At 28.0% G+C, this 17,290-nt stretch overlaps 2 protein-coding genes across 7 annotated transcripts in view; one reads left to right on the top strand and one right to left on the bottom strand.

The window, feature by feature from the left end:
* Positions 1 to 7,365, top strand: part of LOC110282546 (serine/threonine-protein phosphatase CPPED1) — a 45,079-nt gene extending 37,714 nt beyond the window's left edge. Inside the window, exon 6 of the mRNA XM_043051249.3 lies at positions 7,072 to 7,365. Coding sequence (XP_042907183.2) covers positions 7,072 to 7,301 — 230 coding nt within the window. The 3' untranslated portion in view covers positions 7,302 to 7,365. The remainder of the gene's footprint in view (positions 1 to 7,071) is intronic.
* The window catches only part of LOC107441248 (sulfotransferase ssu-1), a 43,573-nt gene extending 26,287 nt beyond the window's left edge, over positions 1 to 17,286 (bottom strand). For 2 of the 6 annotated variants that reach the window (XM_087153163.1, XM_087153165.1), the window contains exons 1-2: positions 17,017 to 17,159; positions 15,303 to 15,423 (exon numbers count right to left, since the gene is read on the bottom strand). The gene's annotated coding sequence lies outside the window, so the exon portion shown is untranslated. Of the gene's footprint in view, positions 1 to 9,297; positions 9,376 to 15,302; positions 15,424 to 16,980 lie in introns of all 6 variants that reach the window. The other 4 variants (XM_087153166.1, XM_087153167.1, XM_087153164.1 and 1 more) reach the window with 4 other exon arrangements.
* Between the last annotated feature and the right edge of the window lie 4 nt (positions 17,287 to 17,290).

Raw genomic sequence — 17,290 nt, 5'->3', positions numbered from 1 at the left:
TGTTGGAACTATCATAAACAACCATCATCCCAATGTAGGAATTCGGATCGATTTATGATAGTCCAACATAGGAAAAACCAAATTGTTTTGATGGTGCATTCCTGAGAACCAACAAGAATTTCCATTAAACCATCATGGGAATGCATAGTTGCAACCATCATGGTCCATCACGGATTATTGGTGCATGAGAATCAAACTTCGTTTGATGGTTAACCATCATAGCATCAAAGTAGCATTTTCATCATGGAATGATGGAAGTTTGTGGGCATAGCAAAAGCCATGAAAGCATAATGGAAAACGTTGGATGATGGTGACCATCAAATGATGTAAGACCATCATGAATTTTGACTTGGGTCTGAGCTTTAAATTTTCTCTGTAATGGCATGGCATATGTGTACATGGTCCTTTGTCCGAATTTCAGACACAAATTTCTTATTTTTGGGGGCTCTTTTTCATAAGAATTGTTAATAAGTGTCCACAGAGAAGCACAACTTTACTTTTTAAATGAAATCACAAGGAGGTGCAGACTTTTTGGTCATTCTCTGAAAGAGTTTTGATTGAGCTCATCACTAAATACTTTCCTTTATGCTATCTAGGCCCGTTTTTGGTGAGTCAAGAAAATATTCATTTACATTTTTCGAAATGTCAAATGCAATAATGCATGTATGCATTAATTATTTAACATCTAAATTGTGTTATCCAAAAAAGTTGAATTATTTGAGTCTTTTATAATTGAAGAAGTTTGCTTAAAACTTGTTTAAGACAATATCATTAAATTTTATATTAGGGATTTATTTTCTTTAACGGATGGTCAAGTTCAAAGTTATTGGTCAAGAAGCTATTTACATCTTTCTGTTTCTCTTACTTTTTAATTTTCTTAAGGTAATTAAAGTAACTATTATCCATTTTAAAATTATCGAGGTCTACTTTACTTTTAGACCTTATGCTGAAAAATTTATTCGCTTCAAAATTTAAATATTTTTAAGAACTAATACTAAGAATTTATGATCGCTATTAACGAGGTCAAGGGGCAAAATGCCAGTAGTTTTAATACGATACGATACGATTCAATACGATTTTGCATTGATTACCTGTTGGCTAAAATGAAACAATTAATGTTCGCCTGTCCATGTGATCGCCATACGTTGAGTTAAAACAAATATTTTTAAATTATTGTTATTACGAGTCACAGATCAAGTGCAAATGAATGACAATTATTTGTGTTTTATTAATGAAAAAAAAAGTAGTTTGCCATCTATCGAACCATCTATTCGAAAAGTTCAAAATATTTCAAATAAACTAGTATTTTCCAAATTCAACAAATTGCAATAAAAATCTATTAATTATATAATTAGACAACAAAAGTATACTTTTTCTAATAGTTGATTCAATGCAGCGCTTAACGAAAAATTACCGCCACTTATTCTGATTGAAAAAAAAAGGACTAAAAAAAGCCGTGATTTAAAATATGAAATTTCTAGGAATTTTTTTTAAATAAAACATATAAAGTTTTTCGCTAGTGAATCAGCATTATCACAATGAAAATAAAATTGTTATCTTGTCTACTAATATTAATATTCAGCAATAATAATAATAAATTTATTACATTTTGCAAGAAATGCTCTCTGTCACTCCCCCCCCCCCCCAGAACTTCTTACGGAGTTGATCTCATATTGCTTAGCGATCTGGGACATATTGTCTATAGAGTAGTATAAAATCAAGGCGTTAGAGTGGTATTCGTTCGTAAAAAAAAACGCAGCTTCACAATTTAATTGCTTGAAAAGAATTAGAAACTACTAATTAGAATTATTAGTAAATTAAGACTCATTGTTCATCGACAAAAGACATAATTCTACTGCTAATGATTTTAGCTATACTAAATAAAGGAATCCGCCTCCTGTTCGCTATTGCTCTGAACCCTTTATTATTATTTTTTTCTAAAATATAAAAAGAAAATTGCTGAAAAAAGAAAAAAAAATCAGAAGATTCAGCAGCTAGGCTATTGTTTCAAAAGTTATTAAAGTTAAGTAAGACAGATTTGTCATTTACAGTTTATCGGCAAAATATACATCTAACAACTGGCTGTTTGTAACTACAGGCAGTTGGCTGTTTATTTCAAATCACTTTCAATCGCTTAATTATTCTTCAATTCTCCAGTTTTTATACTTTATCTTAATATTAGTAGATGAAAGTTCATTGGAATTCATCTAAGATGAACTGCTCACACAGTTTATTGCAGATAGCTTCAAAATCTGAGATGGGTTGCTTTTTTCAGGGGGGGGGGTGTTTCTGTGTATTGTGCAGCTACCTAGTGAACATTCCTGAGACTTTTAAAGTAATTGAAAACAATATATGGATAGTTTGATTCCTAATTTTTACCCTTTCAAAACGTAATCCTTATCCTTATTTTGCTCCACGCCCTTTATATCATCTTTTTTTTTTTTGATGTTGTGAAAAATTGACTAACAAAAATTACATCTTTTTTTCCGGTTGAAGAAATTTACGATTTTTTTTTCCGGTTCACAATAATTAAATTGGTTATAGGTAATAAAAGCGCAAATATGATTGTGTATAACTTAAGATAATTTAAAAAAATATTTTAAGATGCAAACTTCTATCAATTCCCCCCCCCCTTTAAATTGAGGTTGTAACAAAGTGAAACATTTTCTAATTGATAACCTGTCTTTCCCCCCCCCCATAATAAGGCCTCTTGAATATTAAAATCTTTCATGTTAGCGTTTCCAATTATTTTGTTTTAAAACAACAATGGAATGCAGGGGTTGGGTAAAATTATAGAAATACTTCTATACTAACTCTATGTAAAATAAAAATGTTTTGGAAGATTTCACATGGCAATACTGTTGTCACAACATGAAATATCATGATTGAAGCTTTTAGAAATGGTGTCATTTGCTCATGAAAAATTCTGATCGAATGAAATGTGGAGTGAGAATTAATAACCTATTTCTATCTTTTATACCAACGATTTTGAAATTATTTTGTAGAATTTAAAAATGTATCTTAGAATGCTTTTTTAATTATACTCGAATTGGAAAAAAACAATTTTTTTTAAACTTCCTACGCTCATTTTGGTTAATGTAAATTTTTCATGAGTAAAAAGGATACAGCTGCAAGCATGATCTTTCTAATTGTACCAACGGTTTTGCCGCTCCCTTAATTCTTTCTAAACATTTGCTACTAAAAAAAAGATTGTTCACTAGTTAGCATAGAAGTGTTTCCATAATTTTGTCCAACCTCTGTATCAGAGCCCCGATGGCTCAGGAGCTAGAGAAATCACCTTCCAATGAGGTGCACTGGGTTCGAATCCCAGCAATAACTGATCGATACGAATTCCGCCTCCGGCTTTCACTGACCACAGTGCTGTCGTGAAATATTCTCAGTGGTAGAGGGATGATGGGTTAGAGTCTCCTTGCCGTCAGGCTAACTGTGGGAGGTTCTCGTGGTCTTCCTCTCCACGTAATGTAAATGCGGGTTAGTTCTATTAAAAAGTTCTCCACAAAGGCAAAATTTATCCCAATGCTTTACCCAGGAGTTATCTTGTCTTCTGGATTGGGTTCATAATTACAAGGCTACGAAGTTGAACATTAGTAGTCGTAAACCCAAAAAATTGGGTCAGCTGTTCAACGACGGTTATAAAATAAAAAACCCTGGTTTTGTAGTTTAGACCACATTAGTTTGAATCAAAAATGTAAAAAAAAAAACCAAGCTTTTTTATTATTATTAAATTTTCTAACAAATATATAAATACTTTCAGTTTGATTGTAACAAAATGGAAAAAAAGAGAAAGTTTTCAGACATTTCTTGCAATTTTGAGTTTTGTTGCTAATGGGAATCTGTATTATTTTAACTAAACAAAAATTTGCAATTTTCAAGTGTTTACATTGAAATCATTTTGCACAAAAATATCTACGTTAAACCGAGTTGGCGTTTTGTTTGGAAGAAACTGGTAAAAATGGAAACTAAATCTGACCAATACAATTGTTTAACAATAAGTATTATAAGGATAACTCAAACAAATTAAATTTAACATAGTAGCCGAAAGTTTAAAATTTATCAAGTTTACTTTTTCTTAAAAAAATTATTTGTTTATTTATTTATTAGCCTCATAGAAAATTTTAAAATCTATCATATTCTTTCAGAGTCGGTTTGAGTATTCCTATTTAACATGATTCCAATATAAAAACTAGCTATTTGTAATTGAGAATTCAATGTTTTTTTAGCAGTATCTATGTCTAGTATGTGATTTTTTAATTTAGTGGTACTTATTAAAAATCGATTATGCTTCTTTAATAGTTCTTTTATAATTTTGAAAATTAAGTTTTACTCTTTAAATAAAATACTAAAAAACAAGTTATTTTAAATTTTTTTCAAATTCATTAAAAAAAATATTCCAGATTGCAATTATAAACTGTTTAAAGAATTTCTTTAAATATTTCTTATTGAATAAGAGTTTCTTCACTTCAGTTGGATGAAACCTATTTTTCCGAGGTGGTTTTCTTATGGTTACTTCTTTTGTGGAAAAAAACCGTCTCTTATATAAAATAAATTCAGCAAATTTAAGCTTAAGTCAATGTCTCTTAAAAATGCTTAAAATAAAAAAAAAGAGGTCCCATGTTCTGTAGTTTGTAAAATTAATTAAATAATGTAATTATTGAAAGAGTTCAAGTTTCTCAAAGTTTATTTTTATATTAAAAACATTATGTTCACAAGTCAAAAGTATAAATAGGAATGAGGTGTAATCTAAATTTTATTTTTTAGTTTAATTTTAAAATTATTTTCTGTCACCAGTGTAAATAAATTAGTGTTGTATTCATGCAGTATGTTTATATTCATTATTGTAATTTTCAAAGTACAGTTTTAACAATATTAAAAAAAAAAAAAAACTCTAAACGCACTGACGGTTCTGCACGTAAAAAGTAGTATTTTAACCTGCACTCTACTCCATTTGGCAGAACCGGTTTTTTTCATGTTATTAGATAAGGAAATAGTGTATTGGTAAGAAACATTCTCCCAACTTTGCCCATTTGCTAAACCGCTAGTGGATTAAAGAAAAATACTAAATTCTCAAAAAATATTTATATATATATATAATCTAAAGTTTTTTTCTTATTTACTTAAAGCTACAATACATCAAAAAGAATATTGTTAAATTTAAATCTCCATCATGTTAAAATGAATGATAAAAAAGCAATTAATTCTTTAATTTTGAAACTGTTATTTGTGTTCTTTATTTTTAAACCTTTATTATTTTATGTGTTCCTATTTCAGCAGTCAATTATCCTTTCTCATTTTTTTTAATCATTCTATGAATTTTTAATATTTTTAAAATAGAAAAAATATACTGCCTTAAAAATGTCAGCCTCATTTATATTAAAAATTTAATTAACTCAATAAATAAAAAACAAATGTTTATTTTAGAACAATTAAGCAATACTAATACTACAAATTGTATACTGCTAAATAAGGTCATTAATGTAAATAATTCTGAATTACGACAATTCTTTATATACTAACAATTAAGTAGGTAAACTAATTTTTACATACATGCTGTATGAAAAAAACTTTTAGGTAATAAATATTTATTTGCTTGTTAAGAGGTGTTGTAATAAATATTCTAGATCTTTTGTTATTAATATTTTTACTATGTTCCTTCACATATTTATGAGCAAAAGAGAATATTTTTGTTTAGTATTCTTTATCAAAATCTAGTATTCTTCATCAAAATATTAATCAATAGTAAAAAATCTGTGATTTCTGAGAAAAACTTTATAATGGTTAAATTGCTGACTTATTTAACTTTTTATTTTAAATAAACAAAAAAAACTAGACATGCAAATAAAAATAAATAAAAAATAAAAACCTGGCGAAAATAGTATTTTGTGAGAAAGAAACAGACTAAAACGATTATACCAGGTATTCTGTCAACCCCTGTAGCAGAATTTTTTCAGCTTTCTGCGACAACACATGCTTTGGCACTGATATCTTTCTGCAAGATACTTTCAATAATAGAAAATATTTATGTTACTAATTTAAAGTAATGAAAACGCTGTGTTTACGAAAAAAAAACATACAATTATTTTTATTGAATATGTAATATTTATGAATACAGGGGTCTGTCCAGGCCAAATAATTTACCACCGTTTAGCGGTACCTTCACAAATTCAACTTTAGGAAAAACAGTCGTTTCACAAAATACTTTTTCTTAAAATTTTATTTTTGTATCCCATCAGAAACGATAAATCCAACATAATTTTTACAAATTATGTCTAAATTTTCACAAAAAAGGTACCTCACAGTAAAACCTAGATAGACTCCTGGTATACTTTTTATGACAAGGACTCTAAAACGAAATATGAAAGACGATCATTAGAACAACCCTGAATTAGTTTCTGACATTAAATTACCTAATCTTTGTTCTTATTTTTACTTGATAGATTTTAACTCTGTTTTACTGTTTTAACTGAATACAAGCTGACAGAAAAGTATAGAAATGATCAAATGTCACGAAAAATTGTATTTAATAAAAAGTCTGAAAATTAAAATCTTAGATAAGAACTCCCATTTTTTTTAAAATCGCAGATTTTAAAAATTGTCTTGGGTGGTACTTCGAAAAACTACTCCCCTTAACTGGAGAGTCTCTCAGGAGGGGTGAGACCAAGATTGGGGATGGTGAAATTGGTGTCATTAGTTTGGTTTTTCAAAACATCACACAATGAACATTATTTTTTCGATCTGACAAGCATTTTCAGAGACTTTGAACAATGTTCACCTTATTTTCATTTCGCAATTGCAGCACTATATGGAACTAATATTCGAAGACGAAGAATTTTTCTGCAGAATTTAAATCTGCAAAAAAAAAATGAGGGTTTTCATTCAAGATTTAAAGTAGCTCCCACTGTGGTTAAAGGGTCAAATTCGGCATTGAAAGAAGTTGTGAAAATATTTCATAAATGTTTTTTTAATAAATTTTTATTAATGCAATTTCTCCATTTCCATACTTCCTGTATACCCTGTATATTAAATATTAGCTTGCTTTTTTTTTTTTTTTAGATGTAAAAGCTATTTTTTGTGGTCATTTTCATGGCAACGCCGGCGGATTTTACGAAGAGTTGGAAATAGTTGTAACATCAGCCATTGGAGTACAAATGCGAAAGGATAAATCTGGCTTTAGAATAGTGGTAGTTGACGAAGACAGTATTAAACATAAATATTATGCTTTAGATGAAGTTCCTCAGACCATATCTTTACAGCCGAAAAACTCTGAATTATGTTTAAAATAAATTATCTTGCTATATAGTGTCTGAATATAACATTATTTCATTAATAAAAATATTTATTTATTCACTTTTTGACAAATGTTATTTATTTAGAGCTTCCTTTACTCTTTATTTTGAAATTAGAGAGATTTTGCATATTATGCTACAGCAACCATAATGCTAACCTTATTTTCAACACATTAGCGGATTGTTGAGAAAATTTCAAAAAATTGTTAGCAATGCTTTGCAAAATCTCTCTATTGACAATCTACAGCGAGCAACCACATATGGCGCTAACTTGGTGGTCATGGGGATTTCCCCATGACCGCCAACTTTACAAAGTAGTAAAATAATCAAAAAAGAAAAACATTTTCGGAAACTATTCTACTTTGCCAACATTTAAATTCATTACCAAGTCTACATACATTTTTATACATAGATTTGTATTATTGATTAGCATTAGTGGGAAAAAACTTTTTTTTAAAATAATAATTAAAAAAAAAAAAAGGTTTATGTTATTAAACATAAATCTTATACCTAATCATTTATAAAAATTTTACTAAACAACAATGCAAGCTGGCAACGGGTAACTTAATTAATAAATAACAACGAGTAACAGTTCAGATCTAACTAACATTGATTTGATTATTAACTTTATAAAAGTTGAAGTTAGCGTGTCTGAATCTCTCTCAGAACTCCACATCAGTAAAATTTGAATATATACATACTATAACATGAATATAACTTAAATATCTACTGCATTAAGTAAACTTCTTTAAAATATTTTGTATTGAAAGTATTATAGTTAAAAAAAATTAAAAAGAAAATTATTATTATCCAAAGTAATTCTGAAACTATTAATAGCTATAAGAAAATCTGTTTTATTATAACAAATATATTTAAACTTTAAAATTTGATTAATCAAAATATTTTTTTATCATATAATCCAATTAAAGTATTTTATTATTAATTAAAGTATTTTATTATTAATTAAAGTATTTTATTAAAGTATTATTTATAAAGAATTTTAATTTCAAGATCCAAGAAATCGGCTGGTTTAATATCTGAGTAAGTCCTTATTTAATTAAGTTCTTTAGGATAAATATTATTAATCAAATCGAATTCAGTACAACGAAAAATAATCAAATCTTCAATAAATCTAAACCTTATTAATAAATTACGTTGTAAAAATGTAAATAAATATTAGCAAAAGCACTGGAGTAACAATTACCAGTGGAAATACCTTGAATTTGTTTATTAAAACAAATACCATAATTTTTTTTTTTCAAATATGTTAACGCTACATAAATAATAAATTCTTCCCTAATAATATCCTCATTAATATTATAGATATCAAAAATCTCTAAACAAATGTGTTTTGAGTTATTGTGTGGTATACTCATAAATAAATTTTCAAAATCCCATGTAAGAATAGTTTTAATTCTATTGCAATTCAAATATTTAATATCGTCTTGGTTGCTATTTATAATAAGATGTTTATCATTAGAAATAATCTTACTTAAAATTATGTTTAAATATTTGATACATTTTTTCCCCAAAACAGATTTATAATATCCAGTACAATAAGTAACAAATCTAAATTTAATTGGAATTTTGTGAAATTCAACAGTTAGAAATAAATAAGGATAATTAATGCTATTGATTTTTAAACTATTTTTTTTTTAGAAAATGCTAAAATTCTATTATCAATTTCTTTTCTAAAATTATTAATTTTGACAAGGGTATTATTGTTTTCATATTCTTCATTCATCAATTGTTTTAAAAATTTTTTTGCAAATAAAGCTAAAAATTATGAGATGCTTTGTCACCATCACAAATAAATACAATAAATTATATTTCAATTCAAATAAAAACATTGGTATTTAGAATTTGAAGCAATTTAAAATTCCAAATTTCCATTCACCAAAACCTTCCATAGGCCAAGTAAATTTTCTAGATCATTTGGCAATAAAACAATCCTAATCTTTACTAACAGAAGCAAGAATAATTTTTATATTACATTTTTTTCTTGGTCTGAACTTAGTCCCAAGCCCCATGATAGAACTCAATTCTTCATTTCAGATCAAATTAAGGTCACCTGTAACAATGTGTTTAAAATCCTTGTTAATAAAATCCTTATAACGTGTTAGTTCACATAAACAAATATCTTCTATATGATTTAAATTTTTACTAGATTATAATTACAAATTCTTTTCTTTAATGTTTTACAAAAGTTATAACAAATAGAAACTCTGATTTTTTTTATTTGACTGGGAAACAATCATTAAGTTTATAAATAGTCATAGGAAGTGAACCTCTTTAAAAAGTCCTTATTAAGAAAATCAATAACGCAAAATTCTTTCTTAATTTTTGAAATAATAAGAAAGATTAGTTTTGTCCACAGCAAAATCACGAAACATTTAAAATATCAAAATTGTTAATAAAAAGTTAAAATTTAATAAGATCTAATGTAATGGATTTAATCTCAGAAGCAAATTTTATAATTTTTAAATGTTTTTCATCATCTACTTCAACATTGAATTTTTATTACCAAAAATAAAACTCCTAATTTAATATTATTTTCAATGACATGCAATAAACACAAAGTTTTAAAAAGAACTAGATTAATTTTATTTTTACATTTACCTTTTCCTCTACTTTCTTTAGTTTTACATGAAAAATTAAATTTATAATTAAAAGTGTTACATTTATTTTAATTACATACATTATTTAAATCTGAGTTACTTTCTCCATTTAATTTACTATTAAGCCCATAAGGATGTAAAGTTTTCAATTGACAAATAAGAATTTTCTTGTCAATTCAAGATAAATTGACAAGAAAATTTAATAAGATCTAATGTAATGGATTTAATCTCAGAAGCAAATTTTATAATTTTTAAATGTTTTTCATCATCTACTTCAACATTGAATTTTTATTACCAAAAATAAAACTCCTAATTTAATATTATTTTCAATGACATGCAATAAACACAAAGTTTTAAAAAGAACTAGATTAATTTTATTTTTACATTTACCTTTTCCTCTACTTTCTTTAGTTTTACATGAAAAATTAAATTTATTATTAAAAGTGTTACATTTATTTTAATTACATACATTATTTAAATCTGAGTTACTTTCTCCATTTAATTTACTATTAAGCCCATAAGGATGTAAAGTTTTCAATTGACAAATAAGAGTATTTTCATAATTATGGGGTCTCGGGGGCACAGTCAGTTTTTAGTTTCACTACTGACTACAGTAAGGCTCCAGCAAGTTAGCAGGACAGTGTGTCCCTGGAAGAAGTTTTGTTTTTGAGGATATGCTTATTTTTGAAATTTCGTTTGGTTTTAAGTTATCCCATATTCAGGGGATAGAGAGCATTTGCCTTACAATGAGGTGAACCGTGTTCGAATCCCAGCGATGGCTGATCGATATGAATTCTGCATCCGACTGGCACTGAACGCAGTGCTGACTTGAAATATCCTTAGCGGTAGACGGACCATGGGTTAGAGTCTCCTTCCCGTGAGGGTAACCGCTTGTGGTTTTCCTCTTCATGTAACGCAAGTGCGAGTTAGTTCCATAAAAAAGACCTCCATGAAGGCAAAATTTCCCAAAATACTTGATCCAGGATTTCCCTTGCCTTCTGGATTGGGTTCAAATTTACAAGGCTACGGAGTTTAACATTAGTATACGTAAACCAAAAATTGGGTCGGCTGTTCAACGACAGTTATAAAATAAAAATGTACTAAAGACAATTTTGGTTTTATGTATTTTGACTTATTGTATTTAAAATTTTGATCTTCATTTTTGCTTAATTCCAAATTTTGTACCTTTAATGCATTTCCCCTGTTACCAGTTTTTGTTTCTCCCAAATTTAGTGAAATACATCCATGCATGAAAATCAAATGCTTACATTATTACAATCAAATGCATTACTTATTACAAAATGAATGAGATAGTTATTGCAACATAATAAATATTATTAATTTTTTTTAAAGAAATATTAAATTAATAAAAACTAATGTGTAATTTCAAAGTATTATATTTTTACAATTTAATATGTATATTATCTGAGAGTTTGTTAAAATTATCTGAGAGTTATGGGTATTTTTTATATGGGTATTTTTTATACAAATTTATAATATGGGCCACAAATTTGTCACAACTTCCAAGATTTCAAAATTTTGGAAAATTCTGACAAGCAATTGCATAATTTTTATGCCTTGTCAAAAATTACACAATTGCTGTAGATAAAAACAAATATTTCTTCTTATTATTTCGCTGAAAGATATTTGAACGGAACACATTTTTCCATTTTTTTTACTGCGAGATTAGTATGTAATATTTTGAATTGCACATTTGAGTAATTGTTCCATTTGGCGCAAATTTCACCTAAACTCCAAGTGGTTGTGAATTTCGAACCACGCATTTGAATAATAAACTTTCTACACATATGTTAAACTTGCACCAACTTTGTTGTGCATTCACATGGTTTTTCGAACCACTTTTCCGGCAGTTACAACCATGTATTTCTATGTAATATTAAAATTCCTAATATTTTACCACACAGCAAATTGTCACATAACACTTTAGGTAAATACCATGAAAATTTTGTTACAGAACTGCTTCTTTATACCTAGATAATTCCTATATTCTTCTCTATGAAGTCAAATAAATTTTCAGAGACTACAGAAAAAGAAGATTATTGGTATAACTGTGAAGAATGAAAAGATTGTTTAGGATTAAATGGAAAAAAAATAGTTACCATGCATAAATTAATAAATGGTGTGAATGGAGAAATGATTCTGAAGAGCATATTCAAAAAATCGAAGAATTAATTTTGCATAACTGTGAACCGACATTTCTGGAATATTATGCGAAAAGCTATATCAAGCTAGGCAATATTAAAAATAATTGGACCTTTTATCTCCTGAATCAGAAAATTTTAAAACAGATTACAAAATCGTCCAAATTCAAGTTGTATTTGTCTAGTTAAGCATATATTGAAATTTTGTCTGGTTTTCTAATGTGGCATTAAAGTTATTTTTAAAACCATCAAGAAGTAAGATTAAATGAGAAGTAAGTGGGGGAAGTTATCTTGCAATAATTTGTTGGTATTGTGATATTATGAAAACATTTTTCAGCATTTGAAACTTCATGGTTTATTTTACGTTTATCTGAATTTACTTTTTTTAAACCTTAAAATTTTAAAATAATCAATGGCCATGAAAAATTTTGCCCACCATAAAACTTACTCTCAAGAAGTCATCAAATAGGCAAAGGCAAATAAGAGAAATGTTATTTTGATAAAGATTTATTATTTCACTCAAATTAGATATTCACAGATAATGTAAAATATTGGTTTTAATCAAATTGAATGTAAAATAAAAAAAATAAATAAAAAAAAAACGCTACATAATTGGAAAAATCCTTCATACCAAAGTTTCTATCACCTCCATTAAATAACTTAAAGCATATAAAATGTGTATTTAGAAAAATTTAGAGTAAACTATAAAGTTTCATATCCTGAAAAAAAAAATCAAAATAAAATCCAAACAAATTATGGCAGGATAACTTAAGATTACAGAGTGGGGGAAGTTATCTTGCAATATTTTGTATTGTGACACAATGAAAATATTTTTCAGCATTTGAAACTTCATGGTTTATTTTAGGTTTACCTGAATTCACTTTTTTTTAACCTTAAAATTTAAAAATAATCAATGGCCGTGAAAAATTTTGCCCACCATAAAACTTCTCAAGAAGTCATCAAACAGGCAAAGGCAAATTAGAGGAATGTTGTTTTGATAAAGATTTATTATTTCATTCAAATTAGATATTCACAGATAATGTAAAATATTAGTTAAAAAAAAAACAATAAAAAAAATATTGTTTTAAATCCAGACTTTTTATATTAATGCAAATATTTTTGTCCACTGCAATGTTCACACACTTTAATTATAACTTTCATCTCTAATTGAAATCATAAGCACATATCAGTTTCTGTTTCAACATAAACTATAAGTCTGATGTACGTTTCTTTAAAAACTAGTATCATTACTGACTTCATTTTAATAAGAAATGGAACAATAGTTTAAAAACTTTAAATTAAAGATTTATTAAAATCACCAAATTAACTAATATAAAACAAAATTACTGATTAGAAGAACTAATTTAGTGAGCAAAAAATTTGTTGTGATCTAAAAGAAAAAAAAAACTCAAAATGTAGTGGAATCAGAAATTATCACTTGTAAAAAGAAAAAGCTGCAATAGTCTTCATAAAATAATCATCTGCTTTTAGTAATAAATGGTATATTTAAGTATAAATTTTCTCTTGCTTTTATTCTATAAAAGAGACAATTTTTAACAAAAGCAGATGTGATTCTACATCAGGCAAAACTTGCAAATGAAACTGCACCTCTGAGGAATCAGAATTTGTATTTTACCTGGACTATTCCCCAACTTTTGTTTCAATTATGGTTTTCCCTGACAATTCCCAATTTTTCTGATATTCCCGGTGCATACGAAGCCTGTATGATCTTTAAAAACAATAAAAAAGCAACCCTATAATATGTTTTTTTTTATCTCTAGTCAAAGAGCCAACCAGATGGCAGAGTGGTTAGCGTGCCTGACTGCAGAGCCGATGGCCGCGGGTTCGAATCCTGCTCAGGGCATGGATGTTTCTTTCTCTCTCTCTGTGTTCTATGTCATTTCTCCCTTGTGTGTATGATTGTGTGAATGTGACCCGCTCTATAAATGGGTTTGTGGTTGTGTGACGTGGGCGACGCTGCTCCACCACCGTGGCTTCGCCACAGGTGCCCACTGGGTAACGAGAAGAGAGTAGCAGTTATGGCATTCCTGAGGCCAATGGGTCTATGTCCCAAGTGCCCGCCATTAGAAAAAAATCTCTAGTCAAAGAGAAATAAATCAGGAACCTTTCAATAATACCCATAGAAAAGATTGTGCAACGTTAAAGTTATTATTTTATTTTAATTAATTAGTCCTTGGCTATGAAAGTCTTTTTAAAATTAAAAGTGTTTACTTTTGAAATAAAAAATTAAAAATGTTATTCTAGGTCAGCGATTCCCAAATTCTTGCGGCTATATGGTACACCAAATTATCAACCCCAACTTCATAAACTAAGTTTATTAAGATAATTGTAAACGTTATATAACCTACAAAATACTATTTTTAACATATTTAATTTGAGATAATATGCAATTAGAAAAAAGATTTTTCATTGTTTTACTATTAATAATCTTAAATTAGGTTTTAAGTCCAACAGTTCAAGTTGCAGTACTTGTGCTATATCTAGTCATGAATTTGTTTTTAGTGTATATACATGAGCTGAAAATGAATAAAATAAGCCGAATTATGGTTTACTGTGAAATGAAAACTTAAAGAACTGCTATAAACGTTAAAAATAGCTATCAGGGAAACACATTTATTTATTAAAGAATTTAGTTATTTTATTTTGAATACTAATGTAAATGCCTTTAGATTTTCATAACATCGGCTTTTTCCTACATTAATTCTAGTTTTAATGATTGCTGCCAAACAGAAAGCTTTCTTCATTAAAGATATTATTTTATGGAGTTGTAAACCTGCTTTGAATTGGAAAGACCATTTATGGTGATTCGTAAAAGACCTAAATGAATGTCCCCTATGCAAGTACACTAAGAAAATATAAAGGCCTGAATCTACTTTGCCATTAAAAAAAAACATTCTACTTGACACAAAGACAAACAACCACAAAGTAGAGCCAAATGGTTGTATTCCAAAATATGTAAACAAATCTCTGCCTACATGATATGCATTTCTACTTTTAAAATAAGTCTCAGCTTACACAGAATCCAGTTCTAGTGAGATCTTAAAAAATAAACACAAAGACTCAATAATAACAATGAATTTAAAATTAACATTTATTAACAAAAATATGAGCAATAATGACTAAAATACCTTGAGTATGTGTTTCAATTTGATCAATAAATGAGAATATAAATTATGTTAAATGATTATGATACTTACACTGGTATTGTCGATGGAGTCTAAGCTTCATTTTTGTTGGCTATTGCCAGCCGTTGGACATTCGTTGTTTGTTGACACATCCTCTCAATATCTGGATTTCCAACCAGGTTTATGGTTAATTCTAACAAAAAGAACGGAAATAAAGTCAAAATTATGAATAAAAATCAAGAAAATGAAATTAAAATTAAGTCAGTTAAATTACAAAGGTGATTTGAAATTCTGGGAATATTCAAAATGTGCAATATTCATTAAGAGTGCAATATACTTTAAACCTATTTTGGCTAAAGGCATAAGTTAAAAACAATATTATTCCCCTACTAAATTCTGAGGAATAAAATTCAAAATCGAACATTTGTATCATCATGGAGGTATAGGGTGCTTATCCTTTAAATGTTGTGCACACCAACCTCTGGATTTGCTTTCTCAGTTTCTTTTAGATTGATTTGCTCTGTTATTGTATACTTTTGGGTTTTAGTTTGACTTTGCAGGTGTCTGTCCAGGCATTTTGAAAAAGGTCCATTTTTGCAAAATTGTGAAAAAATTACTCGTAATTTGTGAATATAAAATAAACGTTAAGTCACAGTCTTTCAACCAGGGTCCTGTGAATTGTGAATTTGGGCAAATAGGGTCCTTTTGTGAATTTGATCTTTTTTTAAATTGATCTTTTGTGAATTTGGGCAAATAGGGTCCTGTTATTGCAAAAAACATTTTCAAGGAGTTTTAAATCGTAGACATACAAGATTATGCTCAACACTGTAAAATTATAATTAAAAAAAAATTAAATTTTAAAAAATAAACTACTAAATTAGAGATGCAACATACAAATATTTGATATTTAGCCTATACTGCTGAACGCAGAATATTAATTTCGGACGAATAAAGGAAGAAGCGTCTGCGGAAGACAAAACTTAGTTCGTTTACATCTGCCTTTCTCCCCCCCCTTCCTAGGAAGGGTTTATTTGATTAACAAAACAATAATGAAGATAAACAAATTTGTGAAGGGTCCGATTAAAAGATAAATTATTTTGTGAAGGGCCCGTTTTTAAGTTAAAATATTTCGTTAAGGGTCCGTTTTCATGAAAATATATTTTGTGAAGGGTTCGTAAACAGCCCTAAATTTCTTCTATACAGACCCCTGCTTTGCATGTTGACACTTTTTTTAAAATTGCTAAAACTTAAAGTGCTATAACATATGAAAGTAAATTCATAAGTATTTAGATATATAATAGTATTTTTGGTACTATTACAAACATGGGGCATAAAAATTTTATGAGGTATCCATTATCACCACTATATCTGTAATAGCTATTGCCATTATTAATTAAGCATCACAGGCTTCAATAATAGGTTGGAAATTTTTTTATGGCCTCTTGAAATGGAATTGTTTGTCCATTTCTCTTGTATAATGTTCAAGAAATAGGGTTGGACTTTTGCATTGCTTTGAATTTGACAATACGGAATATTCCAGCTTATAGACTTTTAAAAAAATTGGAAATGAAATGCATTTGAACTTTACTCTTTTCTTATTCTAAACAAATTAATGTTGCTTTTTTTTGCATCTTGCGCTTAGTAGATTTTAGTTTCAGAATTTTTTTAAACTTTTAATAAAATTGAAAATGGGTCTTAAATCTAAAAAAATAGTCACTTTATTAAGAGGAACAAAATGAAAATACTATACTGAAACAAAATTAAATACACAATATTAATAGTGTACTTCAGCAATCAGCTTCTAATTTTGCTACCAGCTAATGGTTTTCAACTAGATTTGAAAATTCTGCACTTATTTCTTATTTAAAAAATTATTTACTAAATGCGATTCAAAAAAGTCAATCATTTATTTGAAAAGTTTAAGATTTAAGCTGCCTATTTTTGCCCGTCTAAAGGCTAAGGAGGAAGAAAAGGAGAAAATAGAAAACTCAGTGTGCACGATTTCACGATCGCAATGCTTGAACGGATATTTGGTCAATTTAGGAATTGGTAACTGGGCG

This window comes from Parasteatoda tepidariorum, chromosome 10 (assembly GCF_982258835.1).
Source record: "Parasteatoda tepidariorum strain Cologne lab strain chromosome 10, Ptep-v5.0, whole genome shotgun sequence".
NCBI classification, from domain to species: domain Eukaryota; kingdom Metazoa; phylum Arthropoda; class Arachnida; order Araneae; family Theridiidae; genus Parasteatoda; species Parasteatoda tepidariorum.
Note: the sequence above shows the minus strand (reverse complement) of the source record. Positions and strands in the feature narration are given on the sequence as shown.